This window comes from Sceloporus undulatus, chromosome 3 (assembly GCF_019175285.1).
Source record: "Sceloporus undulatus isolate JIND9_A2432 ecotype Alabama chromosome 3, SceUnd_v1.1, whole genome shotgun sequence".
In the NCBI taxonomy this organism is placed as follows: Eukaryota; Metazoa; Chordata; class Lepidosauria; order Squamata; family Phrynosomatidae; genus Sceloporus; species Sceloporus undulatus.
In genome coordinates this window covers 216,568,474-216,593,412 of record NC_056524.1, presented here as the reverse complement: position 1 = coordinate 216,593,412, position 24,939 = coordinate 216,568,474, and the positions used below count along the sequence as shown (strand labels likewise).

At 39.3% G+C, this 24,939-nt stretch overlaps 1 protein-coding gene across 6 annotated transcripts; it reads right to left on the bottom strand.

Moving 5' to 3' along the window:
* Positions 1-868: 868 nt before the first annotated feature.
* Positions 869-24,939, bottom strand: SAP130 (Sin3A associated protein 130). 6 transcript variants are annotated; one of them, XM_042459408.1, is made up of 21 exons: positions 24,225-24,399; positions 22,961-23,078; positions 22,411-22,649; positions 19,849-20,007; positions 19,511-19,622; positions 18,454-18,578; positions 17,467-17,591; positions 16,816-16,966; positions 16,523-16,613; positions 15,806-15,910; positions 15,406-15,547; positions 14,853-14,971; positions 13,342-13,644; positions 11,870-12,044; positions 9,716-9,820; positions 8,062-8,420; positions 6,979-7,227; positions 6,547-6,672; positions 5,744-5,844; positions 4,713-4,826; positions 869-2,725 (listed from the first exon to the last, which is right to left on the bottom strand). In XM_042459408.1, the coding sequence occupies exons 2-21, from the start codon at positions 23,070-23,072 to the stop codon at positions 2,567-2,569; spliced, it is 3,171 nt and encodes a 1,056-aa protein (XP_042315342.1). In that variant the 5' UTR covers positions 23,073-23,078; positions 24,225-24,399; the 3' UTR covers positions 869-2,566. The 6 variants fall into 6 exon arrangements, with proteins under 6 accessions (XP_042315342.1, XP_042315339.1, XP_042315340.1 ...); XM_042459405.1 differs by lacking the exon at positions 24,225-24,399 and adding an exon at positions 24,785-24,939 and having other exon boundaries at positions 870-2,725; positions 5,744-5,847; positions 22,411-22,646; XM_042459406.1 differs by having other exon boundaries at positions 870-2,725; positions 5,744-5,847; positions 6,979-7,224.

The following is a 24,939-nucleotide window of genomic DNA, read 5'->3' as shown; positions in this document are numbered from 1 at the left end:
CAATTGTTACTTTCAGTTACAGTAGACCCACTGAATCAATTGTACCTTGGCAAATCAAACACTTAAGTTCTACTGATTTTGTGTCTACTTTAATAGAGACTAGCAACTGGATTTAATGGTTCAATGGTGCTTATCCCTCAGTAAATATAGTAAGCCCTTGTTATCTGCTGGGGTTTGGTTCCAGGATTCCCCATGGATACCAAAATCTGTGGATGCTCAAGTCCCATTAAATACAATGGCATATTAAAATTGTGTCCATATAAAATGGCAAGGACCGGTGTGGCTTAAACGCTGAATTACGACTCTGCAGACTGGGGTTCAAATCCCCACTTAGCTATGGAAATCCACTGGGCAGCCTTAGGTAAGTCACACTCACTCAGCCTCAGAGGATGGCAGTGGCAAACCTTTGAAGAAACTTGCCCTCCCCTGCTCCCCCACCAAAAAAAAATCCCCAAGATATAAGTTCACTTTAGGGTTGCAATAAGTCAGAAAAAACTTGAAAGCACCCAATAACATAAAATGGCAAAATCAAGTTTGCTTTTTGGAATTTAGGGTCTGTCCTCTGTATCAGTGAGTTAGCCATCAACAGATCACCCCATTATTGTCAGCTATGCTTTGTTGACTCAGCCATGAACTGCATCATCCACTGATGATAATGGGACGAGATCCTATGTTATTTGGTACCTGCAGGGTGTATGTTTGTTCAGAACTGAACCTCCCCAGGCATGGAGGACAGACTGTATATATCTTTTTAATATTTTCAAACTGTGCATGGCTGAAACCATGGATACAAAGGGCCACCCTATATGTCTGCTTAGAAGTCTTAGGTTAACAGCAGTGGGACTGAACCCAGATAAATGAGTACATGATTGCAGCCTAGTTATACTTGTAATCCAGTCTCACAGACATGCCTGGCAGGTAGGCAAAGTATGTCACTTAGACACTAATGAATTGACCATCCCCGTACTAAACCCTCAGAGCAGCTGCAAGATACACTAAACTTTTAATAAAGAGGAACAAAAGTACAACTCTTTCTGTGCCATTACTGAAAATCGTTATAGACAGGATTATATCATTATAGAAAAAAGTAAGGTAGTCTAGGATGATATGGTGCAAACACCACCTTTAAAAAAATTCAAACAATCTTTTAGTGGGACTGATATCCTAATTGTTTCATGAAAATAATAAGGCCTACAAGTTTCAAAGGAATTTCTTTGAAGTGACGCACAATTATGAGGACAGAAATGGACACTTTGGGGCCCAGTGGTATTTTCACAGTCCAAGTATAGGGGATGCATGTCCTTCTTCCAAAAGTTGGACTACAACCTACATCAACTCTAGCAAGCATAACCAACAGTGAACAGTCATGGCAGTTGTACTCATACATCTACAGGACTGCTTTCACACTGTTTTGGGAAAGTTTGGTGGAATTCCAACTGGAGCTGCAAAAGAAGACAGAGCAAATAGGACCCAGGTTTATATTTTTACCTTTCTGTCTAATAAAATAAAATGAAAAATCTACTGGTCTACTGGACATAATGGACTGTTTTTTTGTGTATGGTTTTAACACCATAATAATTATACAGAACTGAGGACTGTTGGTCTTATGCAATTATAAAAAAAGAGACAGCAAAGGGAATTCATTTCCATCTATAACTTAGCAAGAACAGGGATTGTGTTTTTTCACTCATATCCTTTCCCTTAATAGCCTGAAGAAAAGCATTTCCTTTTGCACCATGTCTTTAACTTTCTTTGCAATTTTTAGCTGCAAAAATTAGACCAGCTGTGCTTATACAAAATCCTCCAAATCTTTTATTTAGGTTTTCAGGATGTTATATAGCACAATTGTATGCAACACAATGAATAGCATCACACCAGCTACAGAGGTACTGTGCTGTGCGACTGTATTTTGAAAACAATATCCCAGAGCACCGACATGGGCACACGCACACACTTCACAACACTACAAATCACTTTGAAATGTATTATTTTTAAAACTAACAGCTAAAGACTTCAGAACCACAAGATTCTAAATGTAGCAGGATTGCCAGTGCAATGGCACTGGTTTATGAGGGCTGTTACAGCTGCTGCAATGTCAATGAGGAAGAGTACAGAGAGGGCTAAATGGAAGTTGCGTTATCTCCAAAACATTCTGAACACTTATGACAAATAGTTTCAAAACTGGTGGTTCTTGAGGTGTGTTGCAGGAATCCATTGTACAAACCTGTGAAGTTACCTCTAAAACTTTAAAATGGAAGGAGGGGACTGTCTATCATGTTTGCATCAATGGTTCCTATTAGTAGGCACTGGCACATCAAGAGGGCTAAACAAAATGTGACTGTGTTGAGTTTAAACAGAGATGAGCCTGAGAAAAATCTTGTGTTCCTTTGATAGGTCAATAATAATCCTTTAAGGTCACTGGGCTCCAAGTATCAATCCGTTGTACTTCTCTGAAACTCATCTTTTTTAAAAAAAAACTCCAATGCAGCTCTCTAAAATAAACCCCCAAATAAAAGAGCTTTAACACTGTTCTGTACAATCTTTTGTTGTTTCCAGAGCTCTGGCTCTAGACCTTTTCTTTTCTCTTCAACTTGGATACTTTCTTGACAGTTCCGTTCTTGTTGAGAAGTTTCAGAACACGATCTTTATGATCTAAGACCTTCAGCATGGATTCTCGAGCCTCGCTTATCTGATCCATTACAAGCTTACATCTCTGCATGTTCCCCTGAAAAACACAGTGTGGACATTTAAAAAGTTGAACAGATGAAAGGTATGCAAATAATCTATGAGTAATCGCTCTTGGAAGTATTTGCAGTATATGGACTGAAAAATGTTAAAGCAAAAGGTTCAACTGCTGGCATGTTCTCAAATCTCTCCAGATTCAGGGACTCTTCCACTGCTAATAATCATCTGGGAAACTAGACTCCCATTATGGACACACATCATGCAAGAGAGATAGTGCACTTCAAGACACACAGTAATTATAAGCTTTAAGGAGACAATCTCAGACACAGTGCCAAACTACAGTTTAATGTTTCATGAATAAGCCTGTCTGCAGAACAGATACAAAGAGAAGAGCAAAACTTTTAAATTCCATTTTTAACAAACAGCAGCCTAACATCACATCCCAGCTTGGGCAAATTTGTTAGTCCTAACTATGATTTATGGAAATGAGACAATTTTAAGCAGTGCTTGGATTATTCCCCCAAGTTACAGTATAATTTTCACGATAGCTTAGGGATGGGGTGAGCAGTTTCTGACCTCTGCCACCCTTCCTAAAGTTCTTCTCCTCCCAAAATTGTTCACCCTTTAAATATATTTCTACCTTAAATCAATGCATGTGCTCCCCATACACCTAATTTACAAACAGATGTGCTTCAAGGAAGCTCCTAGGAGAGTGAAATTTGTATGGCGAGAACATTGCCTTTAATTTGAAAGTGAAATTCTCTCAAAGGCAAAACATTCCTTTTTTCATGAAGTAGGGGAAGGGAACTCTTGAAGGCCTACAAATGTGACTGTAGACTGTTGCCCAGTTCTGTTTTAGGTTTTAGACATAACCTTCAACTAAGGTAATTGCAAATGGAAGATTCCTTATCACTGCACTGCAAAGGGAAGGATGAGACATTTCAGCATGAGGTTCATACACATAACATTAAACCACATTTTACCAAGTGTAACCACACCAATATATAGTTTTCCCTCGATTTAAAGTAGCTGTAAGTGTAGAAAACTAAAGATCTGTGAACTTTTAGTACTTGTATGCTCTGAATGAATGATTTCCATACATATGTAATGTATTAGTGAACTAAACTCCCATCAAAACTTCAAGGATAAATTTGAGACCATGTAACTATTTCTTTAGATTTACTTTGTAAAGTTCATGCATGTGAACAAGATTGCTTTGATGTATTAAGTAGCACACTCCAATTTCAGTGTGTGACATTTAAATACAATCCTGATAATTCATTTTTAAAGGAACTATAAGATTATTCAGTTTTATAATAATTAGTCTGATTGGATAAACCTAAGTTAGGAATGAATGGATGACTCAAGTTGTATCTGATCCACATTTATTTTGCAGACTTGATCACAGTTGTTCCATCCAATTTCTTCACCAGTTTACAATTTATTTTTTCAAATGTACAGACAGTTTCATTTACGTACATAATGTTTCGTAATACTGTATATTTTTGCATGGAATTTCTCTGTGGATTTTTTGAGCCTCAGAATAACTGCTATGCATGCTTTACTGAATTCTGGAATTTGAAGGACGAGAACGTTCTGATCTTCATATTAGTTCAGTTAGTCAGTTCAGTTTCAAAAAGCAGACCAAACAAAACTTTCTTCAATTCCTACTCTGAGTATGGTGTGGTTTGTTTAGTCTGTTTCACCATTCCCTTCCTCCTCTAAACATTTTAAACTTAGTATTTTAAGGACTTTTCTGATCTGTTGATTGTTAATAAAGAAACTATAATAATATTAATTTTAACTTGCTATAATATATTGTTATATTAATGTGGTATTTTAATTGTATTTTAAAGCTGTACTGTTTAATTATTGTTTTTAGGCATGTCTTGGGTCCAATTTGGGAGAAAGGTGGCCTATAAAATAAATAAACAAACAAAAATTTAAACCATTTAACATATTCTGCAGAGGGAGGGAAAAAAACTGTAATAGGCATTACAGAAAAGGAATGGATAATAAATCCTTACCTGTATCAGTTCATTTATTCGATGCAAGTCATCATCTGTTGCTGCCTTTTTCTTGGGAATGATTCCTTCTTGTAGGGAGGTGAGTCGTTCATACACATCATGTTCCAGGTTGGTCTAAAAGATATTAGAATTTTTCAAGAACACCTCACATTTTTACTTCATATTTTGGTCTGCATAAATTACAGAAATTCCATCTCCTATCATTTTAAAACTGCCTTTAGCTGATCCAGTACTACTTTTCAAAGCTGAAAGAACACAATTTTCTTTTTGAGATCACAATCTCTTTATTGCAACTGTCATATGATGCTCTCTAAATATGTTTCAAAATAAAATAGGACTGCCACACTACAGGATGGGAAAATACAGATCCTAGTTTTTGACTCTTGCAGAGCACAACAATAACCCCCCCCCCAACACACAACTAATTCTTATTTTGTGCTTGTTGAATAAATGCGCTGAATATTCCATCTTCTTTATCATTTTTGCCTGGATCCAAACAATGATCCATACTAAAGGTTCTATTCACAAACTGCTAACAGCCCCAGTACTCCTAAATATGCAACGTAACCAGATTCCATATTACTCCTCTGGAACTGTAAAGGCTTGGGGAGTTTGGTGCTAAAATACAAAGCACCTACCTCACCCCCACCTGAAAGAGAAGCATCCAGGAATGTGGAGCAGTGCTGCCTCCTCAAGTCAGCGGCACCATCCCGGACACTTCTTCAGACCTGTGCACCAAGGGAGGGATTTGCCAGTTTTGAGCATCTGTATACACTGCACCAGCTCTTATGCCTGGATCAATGCCTCCATCTATACTACAGCTTCAGGTTTACTTGCTTCCAGTATACCCGACTGCAACACTTTATTTTTGATGAGGTATTTAACCTCAACAGTGTGCCAACCTAGTGGCAACTCTTAATACACACACACACTTAGATTTATCAATTTTCAGAAGACTTGCTGGGCTAATGTCTGTCCCAGAGTACTTTCTCACCCATTTTCTATGAAACCAACATGACTTTCCCACTTACCAGCTGTAATAACTGTGCTGCACAAAGATGGACTTTCCATCCCTGTGCACGGCACGATACTCCTTTCTGATTAGCTATCTCTTGTAGCATAGCTTTCTTCTCTTCTAGAATGAAAGTCAAAGATGAGAAGAAAATGTCTCATGATGAAATAGGGAGAAAAGTAAAAAGTATTTTAGTCCTCTTTTCACTAAAATAATGAGAATACATGGATCATTCAGTAATCTTTTCAGGGATAGTTCATCCTTTGTGTATACAAAATTTGACAACACATGTAGGTGAAATGTTGAAATAGGGACCAAGTGTCAGATATGTAAAAAAACCAAAATCCCTAAAAGCTCCATTCTGTGATCTGAGTAACATGGGGATAGATCTGGATAGGTTATTTTTGTTTTAAATCTTTAAAATGATAAATATAATTTCTATAGCCATAGGCTGTACACACTGAACTCAAAAGTCAATTTCTGTGATTCAAAACATAATTGCAAAGTAGAAAATCTTTGACCTATTATGGCATAATTTATAAAACTTCTGCTGACAGGAGCAAGTAACTACAGATATCTTAAAGCCCACTTCCTGAACATTACATTTTTTGCATTACCTTAAGTATCACTGAAACCCAGTAACTGGAAAACTGATTTACTCTATAACTACATCTGCAGTAGAAAGATTGGTTGGTTTGAGATGGCAGACATTTTTGTAGACAAGTTTTACATCCTGTAGGCATTATTTTAAAGTTACCACTTGGGTGTGTCTTTAGCATATCATAAAAACATCATATAAAATGTAATGGCAGGAAGATATACCTTTTACCCTGACATCACTGTACCGCTGGAAGTGATGATAGGCAGCTTTCCATGGATTGCGATAGTGGCGAAGGAGCGTTATGGGTGGTCGTGGACGTACAGGCACATACCTTACACCTTCTTCATCTAAGAAAGGATTAAGAAAATGATACAGATCTGTTTAATATGTGTTTATTTTGAACCAGGAAAGACAAATGTAATCCCACGACAGGACCATATATTCTGAACTACAGCATGTTGTCTGGAGTCCCAAAGATCAAGAGGGGACCAGCTTGGGGAAGGTTGATCAGCTCCAACATTTAATTTCCCCCCCACATTAATTTGTAATATAATGACATGAACACTGATGTGGAGAAGATGGATCTCCATCAACTGGAGAAGATGGTGCCTAACCAGAGAATAAAGTGCTGTCCAGAAGACAGAAGTAATCACCTATATATTCTTTTGGAGGTGACTTGCGCTTTTCTGCCTTTAATATCAAACTTTTGGTAGTAGATTTCTCATCATCAGTGCTATTGGTCTCCATCATATCCCCTTCCTCTGTAGAGATGACATGTTGTTGTTTCCGTGGCTTTTTCCTTGGGGAGGCACCAGGTGGTAAGTCACTTGGGGGCACTGAAAGGTTGTTGGCCAACAATGTAAGAGATGGAGACACAGTATTTGTAGTCAGTGGAGGAACTGCTGAAAGGCAAAAGGCAGGACATGTTTAGGAGACACACAGTAGGAAAGCTCTAGATATTTCCCCTTCTCAAGAAGTAATAGATGCTGTATGCTTTGCCACTTGTGCTCACTGCTCATGCTATGTATTTATACAATACTCTATGGGGCCTCTCAGGGATGTTGGAAGTCTCCCAAGTGTGTCATATCCCACCTGATTATTTTTCTGAACAGTTTAACCTTCAACTAAGAATAAGAATCTTCACACACAAGCAATCCATATCCTTTTATCTTTGTTTACACTGAGAAAGTATAAATTGGGTTTTGGAGCTTAAAGTTCATAGCATTTGGACATCTTTATCACAGTTTTCTCAGGGAAAATTACAGCTACTCACAGTGGAATAAAACAGCTATTCACAACTGACCAACAAACTGCTATATCAAAACTAACTAACTAACTGCAAATTTCCTTAGGTCAGAAAGAGAGACTCATATTCAGGAACAAAAGCCTTGAATGGGGCTCCTCAGTGTAAGACTACACAACAACCTTTCCCACAAAACTGAATGAACATTTAACCTTTTTGTGTCGCCACAACCATTTGCAATTAACATTCTTACAGCCAACCAAATCACTTCCCCCACACAGTCTTTTTACTCTCGTTTTCACTGGCAGGCTAATCTATGGCCATGCTACTAGACTATTAATCTCTGTTCTAAAATCAAATAGTCTAGCATGGTAGTTTTAAAGATACATGTAACAATTTTCACTGTGATATGCTAGTTTACAGGAATGTTCTAACTGGTTTTTGAAAACAATTCAGACATCTCCCTTTTGTAACTACTTAAGCAGAAAATTACCTGAGACTGGTCGCATTATGTCCATAGGCTCCACTTCCTCTTTTATTTTTATCTCTGGCACAACAGGGCCCAGTACTGTAGAGAGGACACCACTTATTGTTGATGAAGGGGGAGGAGCAGTTACAATTGTGGCTGAAGTAGGCGGAGGAACTGGAACAGTTCCTGGAATGGTTGATAGGGCTGTTGTGGGCTGAGAGGGTGGACTAGCTGCTGTGATGATTGTTGGAATGGCAGATGGTGGCTGCTGAGAAGTAGGGACTGAAATAGGAGGTTGCTCATTGCTCTGCATAGACACTGCTTCCACAGACACAGTTACCGGAGCGGCCATTGATACATGAATTTCTGGTTTAGGTTTGGCACTAGACACAGAAGAAAAAATTAGGCAGTTCCTTTATTTAAGATCTTACAATTAAAACATTTAGAAACATTGTAGAAACATCAAAGAGCCTCCATAAAAACATTTTTTTCTTTTGCTGAAAGCAACACAGCTGTTCCATGCAAGTAAATCTGACTTGTTTATGTTCCACAAGTGTTACTTTTTACAGTATATTTAGGAGACACTGCAGAAAAAGTTCCAGCCTGTCCCAAAATCCCATGAACAGATGTCAAACAAAATAATTTCTCATGCACATTTTGTATGCTGTAGTACAAATATAGATTTGAGTTTTATAACTCTGCATCCTCTTAGTGACAAGTTCTATGACACTCCTCCATCCCAGTAATACATACAAGTAGTGGTTTCTGGTTAAAGCCATGCAAACAGGAAACAGCAGGCTTTGAATAAGTATAAAACCCAAAACTTTGAATAAGTATGACAACTCTTTAGGGGTAAGAACACCTTAAAACAGTTCAAAGAAGAATGTTCTCAGTGGGGCTGACCACAGAACAAACTGAATGACTGCTGGGGAAAGAAACAGAAATCAAGGATGAATGGAATGTAGTATCCTGAAATATGTCATGGCTGGCTATTACCAGAAAGGGGAGTGTTCTACTCTACAACATTTTGTTGCAAATTTTACATTTCCTATTGGTGAGGAGGAAACTAACAAGAACGAGAACCAAGTTGTGAAACTTCAGCAATCAAGAATGCACCTTACACATTTCAGTGAACATTTATTTGCTGAGCTTCCATAATCCCTAGCAATAGCAAGTACATTTCTATACCACTTATCAGTGAACTAGCACTCCTTAAGTGATTTACAATCTGTAAGCCAATTTCCCTCAACAAGCTGGATACTCATTTTACCAAACCTACAAAAGGGTGGAAGACTCAGTGAACTTTGGAGCCCTGCAGGATCAAACTCACAACCTTGTGGCTGCAGTGCCAGCATTTATCCACTGTGCCAACACAATTCCCTTGAAAAATATGTAATTGTTGTATATGTAATTGGAATTGTAGATGTCTTTTTGCAGTGCATGAAAGCCAGCAGCTCTCAAAAGCCTTCAATCTTTTATGAATCATTGTACTTGTTATTGCTACTGCTAGGGAGTATAGACGAGTATAAATGTTCACGAAAATGTGTAAGGGGCATTCTTGATTGCTGAAGTTTCACAACTTTGTTCTTGTTAATTTCCTCCTCACCAAGTACTTGCATGTCATACATTTTTCTAGGATGTCATTTCCTTTCTCATGAGTATCACTGTGAGATCTTACCTGGCTGGTCTTGGTGATCCAGAGGCACTCCTCATGGAGCTTTCTACTCGGGTGCCAGCCACCTCAGATGGCTGAGGAGGAATGAGGTTTTTCCTAATAGCCAACCTGCAAAACAAAAACAAACAAACAAACAAAAACATGACACATGTAATAAGCATACAAAGCTGAATATCACAGAATTAGCACTTCCTCGTGTAAACAAAATTGATCCCTTTTCCTTAAAAATGTAGTTAGATTCAGATTTACTCACAATAAATGTAGTACCAATCAGAGCAATGGGACTAAAGTTAGGCATGACGTACAAGTGCCACAGATTCTAATCTGTCTACTCTAAGTATAAACAAATATGGATCCAGCCCTAAACTATTAAACTCCAGGTATTTTAGCTATTCAATTCTCCTGCGTTTCTAGCTCATTTATTGTTTTAGTTTTCAGATGTCTGTAAACAGGGTAAAGTTGAACAATAACAGTTTTTACAGAAAGCTTGCAGGTATTTTTTTAAAGTTATCAAAGAGGATATCCTGAACTTATTTTCAATATTTCTTTAAAAAGAGCAAGACAAGGTCTCACTCTTAACATCCCAACATAATAATAATAATAATAATAATAATAATAATAATAATAATAAACAACTGAAGACAGGATTAGTAGTAGTACTATTTTTGATCCCTTAGTCAGTCACATGAAACATATTATTTTCAAACACTGGCACATTTTGAAGCACATTGAGGTTTGCAGACAGCCTCCATTAATAGGCTACACTAGAACTTCCAATCTGAAAGATCAGATGGTACATACAGATATTTGTTTAAAACCCAGGATATCTCCAGTACTGTCTGGTCATTTTCAGTGTGGTCAGTGTTCGGTTTGTAAATGTAGTTTTAACATTAAGGAATTTATTCACCTCAGAACACAGAGAAGATACAAACTGAGAGGTTTTTCTACTTGTCAAACATCAGGTGTTGTTTATATCAGTATCTTTCCATAACAAAAGATTTACATAGGCAAGAACAGTTGTCCTCTGAAAGTACATATTTTGGAGCACATTAAGATAATTATAAATAAAAGTAGGAACACATCTTTATATGACCGATATATTCTCAATCATGGAGCCAGTGCTTTCAAATTTTGTGCTTTGGAGGTACTACAATTAAAAACACATCAGGACAAAAACACCATGCTTTTACAAAAGGAAGCATTTTGGTGCCACCTACTGGACAGCCTAATATCTAAAGGTTTAAATGAAAAGCTGTCCTTTAGAATGTTTTATTTAGTTAATTAATTGCCATGTGGTGTTAACTGAAGTTAATCAACATTGCTCCTGTGCCTAACTGCCTCATTAGAGCTATAACAGCATACAAAAAGCCATCACAGGAGTCATATAGTACAGACTGGAACTAAGAAAATATACATCTGTGATAAATGTAAAATATGTTGTGGTAAGTTATTTATTTGTATAAATATTATTTTGGTTTAATCATATTCAATGAGAAATTTTAATGAAGAGATTTTGTTTGTAGAACAAAGAATAATACTGATAAAGAAGGTTAATGCTGTTGGCATCAAAAACTGTTGGTAAGTGGTTTGTTTAAGTAGTAATTTTGTCCATTGGCATACACAATTTAAGGAGATATGGTATTATACTGAGCTAACTAAGAGAATTTATTTATAAATAAGGTCTAAAGAAGAACAAAACACTTGAATAATTCCGGATTTGCCGTTTCCATATCCGTATGATGTATAGACTATAAAGAATCCCTTGTCACACATCTCGCTTATGTCAACTGCATATGTGAAGGACTATTTCAAGACTTTGCAACAGCAATTGGTTGTATTGTAACATTAATGATACAAAAACTGGGGGCTGTTTGAACGTGTATCGAAATTTGTAATATAATTTTGTAAGTACGCAAGGAGTTTTGTCAGCAATATCTTACTGCTCTATTATTTGGGATACTGCAATTGAGGTGGGTGTTGAGTTTTTCTGGTTATTGTTTAAAATGAGGCAAATTAAAGAAACAGAAGATGAACGATTACTTCATGATTTCCTTTATATGTCAGTCACATCCAATATGTGTGATAAGCAGTATGAAGCTGTTTGTTGTACAATGGTGCACAAGTCATAAGGACTATTGCAACAGGAATTTTACTCACCCATCTGTAGTGGGCTTCTTCCGGAGAATGCTTGGGCGAGGGGATGAACCTTGAGCTGGTGTGCTAGAATTAGAACTCTGGCTATGGGTTTGTACCACTGTAGTTGAAGCTGCGGCAGTGTTGAATGTATTGCTAATTGGATTGGCCATTATAGTGGCTCCATCTGCCAAGACCACTAGTGAGGGGAACAAACATACAAAATTAGCAGAAGCAACGCAAGATAAACTCAAAGCTGATACCATTAAAATAAATTCTTGTCTGGATATTGCTTTTCATTCTGTGCTTCTTCCACCAACTCTTTTGTTTCTTACAAGCTACAGCTCAGTCCTATGCATCTTTACTCAGAGGTACATCTGACGGTGTTCAATGGGTGTTTCATTTAAAAAGCCACTATTTTATAGCCGCTCTAATTAGCACTTGCTTTTGAAAAATCCATTAAGTTCATCACAGATGCTTTTTATGGAAGATGAAAGACAGCAGACAACTTTTGCTAAACAGAATGGTACACAACTGTGTTCTTCTTGTAGTTTTGCTACAGGTCAATAATCTTTCAACAACGTCTGTGCTGACTAGGACTAATGAAAGTTGTAGGCCAAAAACAAACAGAGGGGCACAGTTGTCCAACTCCAAGTGAAGAGATGCTGCTTTAGGATACTCTGTAAATCTTGCAATTCATGTTTCGGCTAAAAACCCGTGTGACACATTACTGTGTTTCATTTGCACACTGAAACAGCAACACCTCAAAAGCCTGATACTTTCCACGTTTCATCAAGAATCCCAACAGACTAAACATACATTTTGTCCAGGTAAGTGTACACACTACTGCAGTTACAATTATGCAATTAATAAGGCAAATGGAACAGTTTATGATTCTTTACCCTGCAATGTGAACATTGTTGGCTACTCCTTTTCCATATGCCCTATCAAATGAGATGTGGTGGGTGTCTACTCAAGAGGGAGCCTTTTCAGTTTTGGTGTCCTGGTGAGAGAATGCTTTTCACAGAGGCTCACTTTACTCGGGGGAGCACTTTTTTCTCTATTTGCCAGCCCAGGAATTGAGATTTATTATAGAGGCCCTGCTCTGTGTCTAACTAGGTGAAATACACTGCAGGATGACATGGGAGAGGGCCATCTCTGCAGTGGAATTCCCTCCCCTTTGAGGCCCAACTGATACCAAAAGTGGGATCATTTTGGCACCAAATCAAAACCTAGCTTTTTAAATAGCTTTTGAGCTCAACTGATTTCATCCAGGCTGTGCATGTCCTATGGTTATATTATTTAAAATTGTTTAAACCAGTTTTCAAGTTGTTTTGTTTCTAGATGGTAATCTATTTAATACGTTTTAATATTTTAAATTCTTATTTTATGTTTTAAATTTATTTTATTGTAAGTAAGACACAAATATTTTAATAAACCAACAAACCTTAATTACTGGGTGCTACATAAATATTTTAAATAAAATAAATGAATACCTGATGCCTTGTTTTCAGTTTGTGCCTGCTGAGTGTTCAGTGGTGCAGTCTGAAGACCTTGTGTGCCAATTGGTGCAGCTGGATGTAGCCCTTGGGTTCCAATTGGTGCTGACTGTATTCCTTGTGCACTGATGGGTGCTGGCTGTATACCCTGAGCACCAATTGGTGCAGACTGGATGCCCTGTATATGGCGGGCATGAGATGCATCCACTGTCATGAGCTGCATAGGATTCAGATGGACTGTGGAGGCTACTCCTACTCCGGTCTGAGCTGCTATAGCGGAATTGGGAGCCTGAGCTGAAACTAGAGCAACATATTTAATTAGGTCTACACAAAAAAAAAAAGCAATTCATTATGCTGTGATGCCAAGCAATATTTAAACCTCAATAGTCTATTTACACATCTGTGGTCCTGCTGAAAATGCCAAGCTTTTAAATAAGATTCATAAGATAATTCTTAAAATTTTGGATATCTGCAGTAAACTAAGGCAGCTTCATATTGTTAAAACTGCATTATGTGGGAATTATTGGCATTATACTCCTCAAAAGAAACACTAAGTTTCAAGAGAATGAACTCAAACAAAAAGCTTTCATAGTTTTTCCAATTAGATGAAGTACCATAGAATAGACTAATTTAGGAATTAATTTAAACTGCACTTTAGCGTTGTATTCACCAAACTGTCTTAGGCAAGCCATTCTGAGCTAATCCATTTGTAATGCAAAATCAGTAGAGTCTTAAGTGTAAAGTTCTTACCCTAACTACAATCTGCTAGTTGAAATGAAACAGTAAAGCCATTTCTAACAAAGCAGCATATCAAAGTAAGGCATGAAAGAAGAAAAGGGAGTGAGCAAGCACATGTGAATTGATCCAATCTCACTGCCTCGGTATTCTTTTCTGCAATGTGCAAATAAAAATACCGGCCCCTTACAAAGCTATGGATTATAGAAATAATCCACCTAAACATATTTTTCAAGTAGATAACACATTTTTGAATTTTAATAAAGTGACGAGTAGTAACTAAGACAATGTAAAAGTAGTGGCTCAATGGCTGCACTTTCTCAGAGGTAGCATAATGTAGAGCAGCAAATCATTCCACAAGCACATACACAGTTCCCACTCTCATTCTTAACCTTGTGGATGGGGAACTAATTGACTGTTGCAAAATAGATGAACTCGCATATGAATTGGCATATATTTACACTACACTTAAAATGCACAGAAACTTGGACTAGACATTCTCCAATTCCAAATAAATAAATAATACAAATGAAAGACATTTGTTTCACAAACTGAAAACATTTGGGTTTTGTATCATCAGTAAGTACAATGAACTAGAAAAAAGTTTGCCAAAAATATGTCACTGCACTATTTGCCTTTGGTTCTTGCTTGTAATTTTCCACAACAGTACAAATCCACATATTCCCCTTAAAAACCAACTATTCATGAGTAAGCTTCATTTATGCTGCTGCTCTAAAGCAGCCTGTAAATCAGTAAACTTAGTGTTTTCTTACCAGGATATTGGCGGATAGTAGACACAGAGCTGGTAATAGGTGTGTAAGTATGGGCAGCCAAAGGGTAAGAAGGCGGATATGTTGGTAAGAAGTATTGGAACTGAACAGGTACTGACTGTCTACAGAGGTGAAAATAATTGTTAGAAACAGTTTTATACTTTTACAACCTTCTCGGTGAAATGGGCATATTTGCCAAATGCATAGCAATATCATCTTTCTCTTATATCATACTTATACCCTGCATACCAATATATCATCTTTGCCTTCTCTCTGCAATTCCTTCACAATGAATCTTTGAATACAAAAGGAGTTGACAGATAGCACAGTCCACTCTTCAGTAATTTCCCTTAACTGAAACTTCTGAATTAAACTGCAGAATTCAAGGTACTCTATCCATAACCGAAAGAAAAGAATCATCGGTGTCTTGGCCACCAAAGGCAGCTTTATGAGCAGATAGGTTCAACATTTCCAAAATCTGCAAGTACTTTGCAACAGGAATATGCAAGAACTTGTACTTAAATCAGAGCCTAGCTTGTGGGATATAAACAGTTACCTGTTATCATTTCTAGCTTCCATTGCAACTGGATTTGGAGATGCACGATGACCAGATATAGGAATGAGATTACTCCTCTCCGCAGTGTAGTCAGACTGGATGCGAGGAGAAGTGTGTGTGATTTGCTGAGGGACCACTTTTGCTGCACAATGAGAAAGGACATCCTCGTCATTTCAATGCAAGCTAAGCAAATGATACCAGTAACCAAGAGCAGGTCAGGAAGCCAAACCCCTCTGTATTATTTTCTTTTACAAAACCACAGTTCAGAGAAATTCATATTTGGAAACTTAAGGATTTCTGAATGGATTGAAAATGGGATATATCCAATCCATCTCGCCCCAACCCTCAAAAATAAAAGATTAAATGTTAAGATAATGTGAACCAGTCAGTACTCTCTCACCAACGGGGATGTTTGAGGTGGTCACAGCAGTTGCATGGGATGAATGCGAGGGCATAGTAACGGTGACAATTGTACTTGTAGGTGCTTGAGTGTGAGATACAGAACCTGAAAGGAAAAAGGATATTATATAGTTTAATCTTCTTCAATATCTATGTTTTTTAAAAATGAAGAAAAGGTAGATCACAAATAGATAAAATGCCCAGTCAAAAACACCCCATTCTCCTCTTCTCTTGGAAACAAAGGGCCCAAACAGAAAGGCCAAAATAAAGCTTCTTTGGGTCACTTTGCTGTTTAAATGATGCATACATCCTAAGAGGCTGGAAGCCACGCTAAAACCACGCTCCAGTCCTTAGGACTGGAGCGCAGCTTTGGTGCAGTTTCTGGCCTCTTAAGATTTGTGTGGCATTTAAACAGCATACCTCCAAAGTGATCCAAAGCAGCTTTATTTTGGCCTGTCTGTTCAGGCCTTTAGTCCCCCAAAGAAGCTCAAGCTTTCTCTCTCTCTTGGGTGGTAACTGATGCATTTCAGTTTTCCATATGGGGTTTCTCTGAAATAATACATAAAATCAACATACTTTAAAATCTGTGCACTTTATTGTAGTGGTCAACAACTAAGAGACAAAGGTTTCTTTTTTAATCAAGATATTTCAACCCTTACAACTGTTCTTAATTTTTACATATAAATATTTTAAAAAGTACTAAATTGTAAATACTCACCAGCTGTAGTTGCTGAAGGAATGCTATTAGTTGCTAAAATAGGTGCTACTGTTGCTGCTGCCACTGGTGTACCAGTACTAAAAATTGTTTTCTGTAGGAAAAAAGTTGTATGTCAGTCAAGAAATTGTTGCAAGTATGTTTCATGCTAGCAGCCTTCAATGTCTTGCTGAAATGAACCTAATCACTAAGGTTCTAGTCCACTGTGAAGCCCTAGTCGATGTGTACATAGACTATAAAAGGACATGGTAGTAAGTCAGAAAAACGCATGGGAAAAAACGTTTGCAGTGATTCACCTGGGCCATAGAGTGAAGCTGCTGTTTTTGTGCTCCTATGGCTGGATGAGAAGGCAGGGTAATTCTGGTTGCAGTATCCCGTGGTTGTGCAGGACGCTGAATACTGATAGGTGCAGAAGGTGGGTGCTGCTGAATTGACAAAGTTGGCCGGCTGGGAAGAAAACCAGAGATTATTTTGCTGTTGAGTGCTTAAGAGTCAGTGAACCCTAACAAGAGAAACACCACAATTTACTGTAGTATGGTCTGGTTGTGTGTTACATGAATGTACCAAGAGTTAAGCGCAGAATTTCTCCCATAAATTCTTTCTTAGGGCTATCTGACATTACATGATTGCAACATGGAAGGAAAGATGCTTTAATGACTAGCACAGCAAGATGGTTCACGTAGAGTGGCTAACCACATGGAGCAGCTGCTTTTAGAAAGCAGGTTTTAAAAAGCCTCCCTGTAGTGGCCATCTTATACAAAGTAGTTCTCAGATGCATTGCCCATAGATACCTTTTTATATTCTAAGGCCATAATTTGAAATTCATGAAGGAATTTACCTCACTGAACAAAATGGGACTTACTTTCAAGTAAACATATACAAGACTGTATTTTTAATAGGAATAAAGGATATTTGAGTTACTCAATGTCACGATCAGTGGTTGTTACCTGAGAGTAGATTCTGTAGCATGTGTTGTTGTTGTAGTAATAACAGGTGACTGGGCTCTTGTTGCTGAGACTGTAGCTACTACAGCAGGAGGGATAGTACTTGAAGTTGTCACAGCAGGCCGGGACTGTATAGACACGGAATAAATAGTAACATTGCTGAAGCTTTAAACTGATGACTTCTTCTTTAAAAAAAAAAACCTGTCTGAATGTTAACAGACAACTTGACAAAACTATAATTATCAATTTTTAAAAAGGGATTTCACTGAGTGTAACATAGGCATGGTACATACTGCCATAAAGTGGCGTACCAGCACTGATTCTAGGGTTAGGGACTGCGTGGTAACCGCACGGTCCCTAACCCTAGAACATACTAGCAGCGTAACAATGGCGGCAACCTGTCTACACGGGTGCTGCCATTGTTATGTAAGTGCAGCTCAGCGTCTGCATGTTGCTGCGCAGTGCTCACATAACGAGTGTGCCAGTGGAGCACTTGTTACACCGTCCCTGCAGCTTAAGAAGAACCCGCTTTTCTCGGGCTCTTTTTCTTCCGCAGGGAAGCCGCACAGTTTGGCGGCTGCCACTTTCCCCCAGAGGAAAAAAGGCTGCCAGCAGGCTGCCCTTTTCAGGCAGTCTGCCCCAGGCTATAATTATGATTACTAGGGCTAATTTTTCCCCTCAGAGATTTATCTCTGCATATAGATTACCAGGATCTTTTGATCATAAAAATAAATCAGAAAGTCACCCATCAAGGGTGGCCTTGAGGTTTTTAAGTAAAATGGCCAGATTTTAACAAGAAGAGATCATCTGCACATTGGGCTTAAGTTTATCGTAGTAGAATTTCAGCCATAAAAACCTGACACCAGATTTCCCAGATCATTTAACTATGCAATAATTAAATGATTTTTTTTCAGTGATTTCTCGCTGAAAAGGCCACAAGAATCTCTAAACAGCAACACCTTATCTTCAAATACCATGAATTTTACTTGCCTGGATGGGCTGATGAATGATGTGCTGAACTGCTGGTTGAGCTGTTGCTGCATTTGGCAACTGTGAAGCTGGCCTCAGCACTGTTGTTACTTTAGAACTGGACATCACAGCTGCTGCTGCTGCACCTGAAGAGGAAAATATCTAAGTGAATGTAACTGAGAAAAAGACACAGATATTCAACTTCTTTAAAAATGTCAGACTGGCTGCAACCTTTGCTTCAAGCAGGAGACACAACAAAGAATTACGGGGAAAGTTACTAGTAGCATTCTTTTCTAAACCCAGCTGCTTGCTAATCCTTCAGATGGTAACATGAAACAGGGCTACCGCAATGTTTTCAGTTGCTTTACCATGGTTAAACAATGAAGAGGCTGTGGAACTGTGTGCTCCCTATTCAGTTTATCACTTCAGAAACTGTTAACTTTAATTTAAATGTAACATTACAATGGCATTGACATTAGCCACACCAAGATTTAATCTGTTGAAGGCAGTTATTGAACCTAGTTAAGAAATCTAGCCAGTCTTAGCAAAAGCTCAAATTTGTACTGATGCTGCTGTTAAGGCCAGGTGATTTATTTAGAACAATGGTAAGAAAAGTGCAGTCAGGGAGCTTTATGTACTTCTCAGACATAACCAAATGGCCAAAATCTGTCTCCTGTATTGGTGGTTTACCCTTATTCCTTATAGTTTACTCCTACCAATAAAAGCAACTTCAAATTTTGGCTTTTGCAGCCAACTGCTGGAGCAAAAATTACCCTTCTTCCTTACTATGGTTTTCCATCCCCATCTAGGAGGTAAGCAACTGGAGAAAGTACATAATTCACAACATATCTGAAAATATATGGGTGTAATATATTCCATTCTGTAACTATCTAGATCTTAATGTCTTTCCCAAAACAAGACAGCTAAAAATACAAGGAGTCACTTCATGTTCCAGTCCAGTCTTCTCTGGATAATTCAATGCATGGAGTGGCACCTTTATTTACCATGGTCCCAAATTTGTTCAGAACAGATTGGCACATAATTATTGTTCTCAAAGAAATACTACTACATATAATACCTCGAGGCAAATGAGAAGCGCCAATGTGCAACGGTGGCCCAGGAGCACTGCTTCGAATGATTGACATCTGAACATTGGTTGTCATGATATGGTGCACATTGCTGGGATGTCCCTGTGTGTAAGAAAGGCTACATGAAGTCTTTTCATATGCAACCACAAATCCCAGCTAACACCATTAAAGGCAGACTTGCATACAACTTCGTTTTGCATTACTACTATAGGAGACACAAATTAAAGTTAGGAGTGGAGTCAAAGAAGTAATAGCTTATAGAGCTTTTACTTTTCTTTTCATTGCCTTAACAAATAAACATTTTACTTTAGCTGTAGAAAATGCTCACCTGTTGCCCACTAATGGTTGCTACAGGGATAGCTGAGGCTTGGGGGATGCTGCTCTCCATTGTTACAGTAACCTGCCCAGGGACTTTGGTGGGACCAGAAAGGGTGGAGGGTGGAGCTGGTGCAATAGGACGGCTGGGTATCGTAGGCTTCAAAGGAGGCTGAAAAGGACATAAAGACATAATGTCTTGCTCTTTGCAATTTGTGTCAAATGAATAAACAGATATTATACAAAAATACATCAGTTCTCTTACCTTGGAGGATGGAGTATAGATTCGGTACAGATAATCACTAGTAAGTACTGTCTAAATAATTAAAACTATTTTGCATTTTGTTGTAAATATAGATCTTCAGAAAAGGAATACAGCCTTAACCACATAGAGTGACCAGGATAAAAGCTTTAATACTGGCTGACCAAGGGAAAGAATAAATATAAAGAAAGAACCCATCAACTTCCTTGAAATCTTTGATTTTGTGTCACAAGCATTTACTTTGACATATGAGTCTCTCCCTAATTTAAAAATGAATCTATGATTTTTTAAAAAGACTAATTATGCAATTGTACACTACTTGCTGTAAAATAGCTACAGTTTACCAAAACTGCAGCTCCATGACATGGGGCTAGATTCTTAATGACTATGGAGTCATTGTCAGTTTCAGAGTAGGGTAGGATGATGGAAGAGTAGAGATGCTTTAACTTTTGTTTTTCACAGCTTTACAATACAATCCTATTCATACCTATTCAAATGTAAGTAAGGTCTGCTGGGATCATGGGACTGATTCCCAGGAACCGTCCCCTGGAAGGTGATTTCAGTTCCAATGAATCTGAAAAGGGTCTGAAAAGGGCCTTACCTCACAGGGATACCTCGCCCACTCTCTCAACCATGCCCAATGTGCATATATCATCAGGTTTAATTAGAAAACTATTTAGGAAACACTCTGTTAGTTTGCAGCAGGAAACTAACAAAATATTTCCTGATGCAAAGGAGGTCGGTGCTCTTGAAAGTAGCATATAACAAGTTCTTGAAATCAGAACCCATGGAAATGTTTAATGAGAAGAATCGATACTGATTGATTTAATTAAAATTATTTATATGCTGCTCTTCCTCCCAAAAAAGACCAGAACAGTATCATTAGCAATAATTAAATAAATAACGTCAATGAATAAAACTCACACCAAGGTATAATTCTTGAAAGCTTGACATTAAAAAAAAGGATCCCCCCATGTCCTCCTAATTACAAGCAGTAAAGATGCCATACAGATGCCTTGGCAAAGGGGGTTCTTGAGACAGAGCACCAGCCAAGAAAATAGTTCTTCATGTGTTGTCACCTTATGAATACCTGGGCGGTCAGTCAGAAGGGCTTCTGAGAAAAATGTCAGATTTGAGGCAAAATTATGTGGTGGCAAGATGTCCTGCAGCTAACATGGGGCAAGACTATAATTCTATATAATCAATTCTACATTGTATATTGAAATAAGCATGCACTTTAAGCAACTGGTACAAAAGAAGGAAAAAATATAAGCCGTATACCCAGCCTCTATGAGAAACCTGACTGTAGTATTATGTTCCAAACTTCAAAGGCAGCCCCTTCTCTAAAGAAAACCAACTATTATCAGTGTACACATAATGTAGGTACTCTAAAACTCCAGATGTATGAGTGACAGGATTAAAAGTCCTCTCAAATTACCTAAGCAGGAAATGTCACTTCAGGAAGGAGAGGAACTGTGAAAAACATCAGTTCTAGTGCTTAGCCCATGGACAGTTTCCACAAGGATCCTATGACAAGATGTTACAATCCCGTCTAGGAAGGTGACCAAAATATATTCAGTCCCATGATCAGGTTGAATGCCAGACTGAAATGGGTTTAGAAAAATAAGTTTATTTAGAAAAACCAAGATCTAAGATACTATAACATTTCCAGTACAGTATTTGAGACTGACCAATAATTATCTAGCCCTGTTGGATCTGGTGACAGGTTTTTACCAAGTGGCCTTGATACCACTTGGAAGCCTGATGGTCTTATAACTTGCTCAACAGAGGCATCAAGCACAAAATTTGCCATCCTGTTTGGCAGCTTTGATTAGCCATAATGGACAAAGATCTTGAATATAGGTGTTAAGCACAGCTTTACAATACCACTGACATGCTCAAGGAACACAAGCTGAAAAGCAGCCGTTTAAACAGGACAAGCAGGAACTGAAGTCACTGGTTTAAAATTACAGTACCTTCCACTCAAAACTGTTTCATTGGATGACTCTGCATAGATGCAATACTAGAACATTTAGTTCAAGGTAACAGAGGAACTCCTACATATTTTCAGTGTATATTCTACTAGGCTATTCTACTTGTGAAGCTGCATGCATTTGCAAATATGTCACCAAATAAAAATGTCAGATAAACATTTCCAATCTTCTCTTTCCTGAGGACTCAAAGGCATGTAAAAATACCTGATTAAATGTTAAAATGAAGAGAAAGTTGCAAACTAAAGTCAGGCCCAAGTGAATTTCACTATGGGTGACTCCCTTAGACAGGATCTCCAGTATGAATATGATTCTCCATTACCTTCATAAGTCCTTCAGGAAAAGAAAGTGGCACTGCTGGAGTCAGATGAGTTGGAGGAGCTGCCACTGTAACAGGAACACCAGACTGCACAGTATGGTGAGGAGTCAACATTTGCACCTGTGGATATGGCCGAACTACCACCGTTTCCTGCTTCTCTTCACGAGACTGCAGAGAGCCACCAGGGACCACGTGATCTCTGGGAGCAACTTCCAATTCTCGGTTAGGTTCATCACTTACTACTGAAAAGAGAAAAGGGTATAATATGTTGGAAAGGAAAATCTGGAACTGATGAAAATATACAAATATTATTTCAGATGTCAATGGAATTTACCTCCAGGTAACTATACTCATCCCTCCACATTTGCGTCTTTAACTTTTGTGGCTTTGATTATTCATGGGTTTTATTAATATGTTCTCTAGGAATATCTGGAATATGTGGAATGTTTTTCCGCATTCACGGGGGGTCCTGTGCCCCTAACCCCAGCGAATGTGGAGGGACGAGTCTATACTTTATGCAGACTCCATAGATCAAGTCCTGTAATTGCCATACCTGTAGTTGTTGGGTTTATCAATCCAGTAGATCCACTCGTGGAGATTGGAGAAGGAGCTGGTCCTAGACTAGTTGAAGGGGCTCCAGTACGAGGAAACTGCTGAGAACTCATTTCCACCTATGGAACACACACAGAATGTTAACTATATGGGCATGCTCTTGAATACCTGTTTATAAGGAATCCCAATCAATTCAACCTGATTACATCCTCTACAGTTGACAACTTGAAAGCAAACTTGTCCCTCACCAAAATTCTGGCTATAAATAGATTTCTCTATTACAAAACAAATAACTTCTGGACTGTATTTAACTTATGAAATGACCGCAACTCATTAACAGTAGCAGTAAACAGCATTTGCCACACAAGTACTTGTGCAAATCTGACACTGTTTCCAAAGTATCTTCATAAAAAACTCTTTAATGATGTGGTTTTAATAATACAACACTTAATCAAAACACAGAGATTATGGTTCCAGCTTCCTCATCTTTGCCCCTGAGGTGGAGGGGCACACTAGGGTTAGGAGGAGGAAGCATGAAGTTTAGGAAAGCTCCTGCTACCAACTCCTCTCTTCCAGTTTGTCTCAGAGATGCTGCAAGACCCCTTGGCATCCTGATCTTCCAGACTACCTCAGCTATACTTCCGAATCCTACTCTTATGACAGTGACACCAACTTCACTCTCTGTCGTCGTGTGCCTTCACATCATTTCTGACTTATGGCAACCCTGTCATGGGTTTTCTTGGCAAGATTGCTTTCCATGGGGCTGAGCCAGGAACTGAACCCTGTCCTCCAGAGACACAGCCCAACAACCACTGCCACTTTCCAAACTTAACTCTGCCCTTCCCTTCCTTTCCCAAATGACCAAAGAAGGATGGGGGTTTCTGATAGGGATCCTTGGGCCCTTGAACTCCCAACTCTCACAGCGATCCAGCGCAATCTCAGCCAGTGGTTCCCAAATTGTGCCCTTTCTGAGATCTTGGACTTCATCTCCCAGAAGCCTCAGCCATGTTGGCCAATGGACTGGGAGGCTGGGAGCTGAAGTCCAAAAAACCCTTAAGGAACACAGTTTGGGGGATCACTGTATATAAATGGTTGCAGTGGCCCCCAGACTGTGCCCTTTAAGAGACTTTGGACTTCATCTCCCAGCAGCCTCAGCCACACTGGCCAATATCCTGGGATTCTGGGAACTGAGGTCCAAAATCTCTTAAAGAGCACAGTTTGGGGGACGACTGATCTTCGCGGGATCAGCTCCTTCCCTTCCTTACGTGTCAAGCTCTCCTCCCCTTCTTCGGCCGCACACTCCTCATGTTCGCCCGGGAGCATGAGGAAGGGACCAGCAGCCTCTTCACCAGATGCCGCTCCCTGCTTCTTCCTCCCGAGGCCTCTGAGAGTCTCTGGCGTCGGCGGAGGTCTGTCAGGGGCGTCTCCCTCTCTCCTCCTCGGCAAGCCCCGCCCCCTCCTTCAGGAAGCTGAAGTCCAATAGGCAGCGCCCCTCTGGCCAAAATGGCCAATCAAAGGCGACTTGCCAACCAATGAGGGAGCCCGCCGAGGCGGCCAATAGGAAGGCTCCTCGCGATCGTCCGGGGCCCGCCTCCTCCTCCTCCTCCCTTCCTTCCCTCCCCGATCACTAGGTGAAACAGACGCGCAAGGCGAAGGACCCGGATGTTCGGGGGATATAAAAGCCCTGTCGCGACGCCGCCCCGGTCACTTTCGATCGTTGGCTGAAGGCCACCTAAAAAGGTGGGAGGTGCTGGTCCCTCCGCGGGCGCGCTTGACTCTGACACGCGCCGTCTCGCTGTGTGCTTCTCTCATCTCCCTGAGTTACCTGCAGCCCAGGACGCGGCAGAGTCTCCCTCACGAAAGCCCCCCAGCGCCGCCTCTTGCGCTGACACGGCTCCGTCCGGGGGAGCGTCGCTTCCGCAGCTGCCGCAGCGACTCACCCCTCCCCACTCTGCAGTGATTGGGCCCCGAACCTAGCCC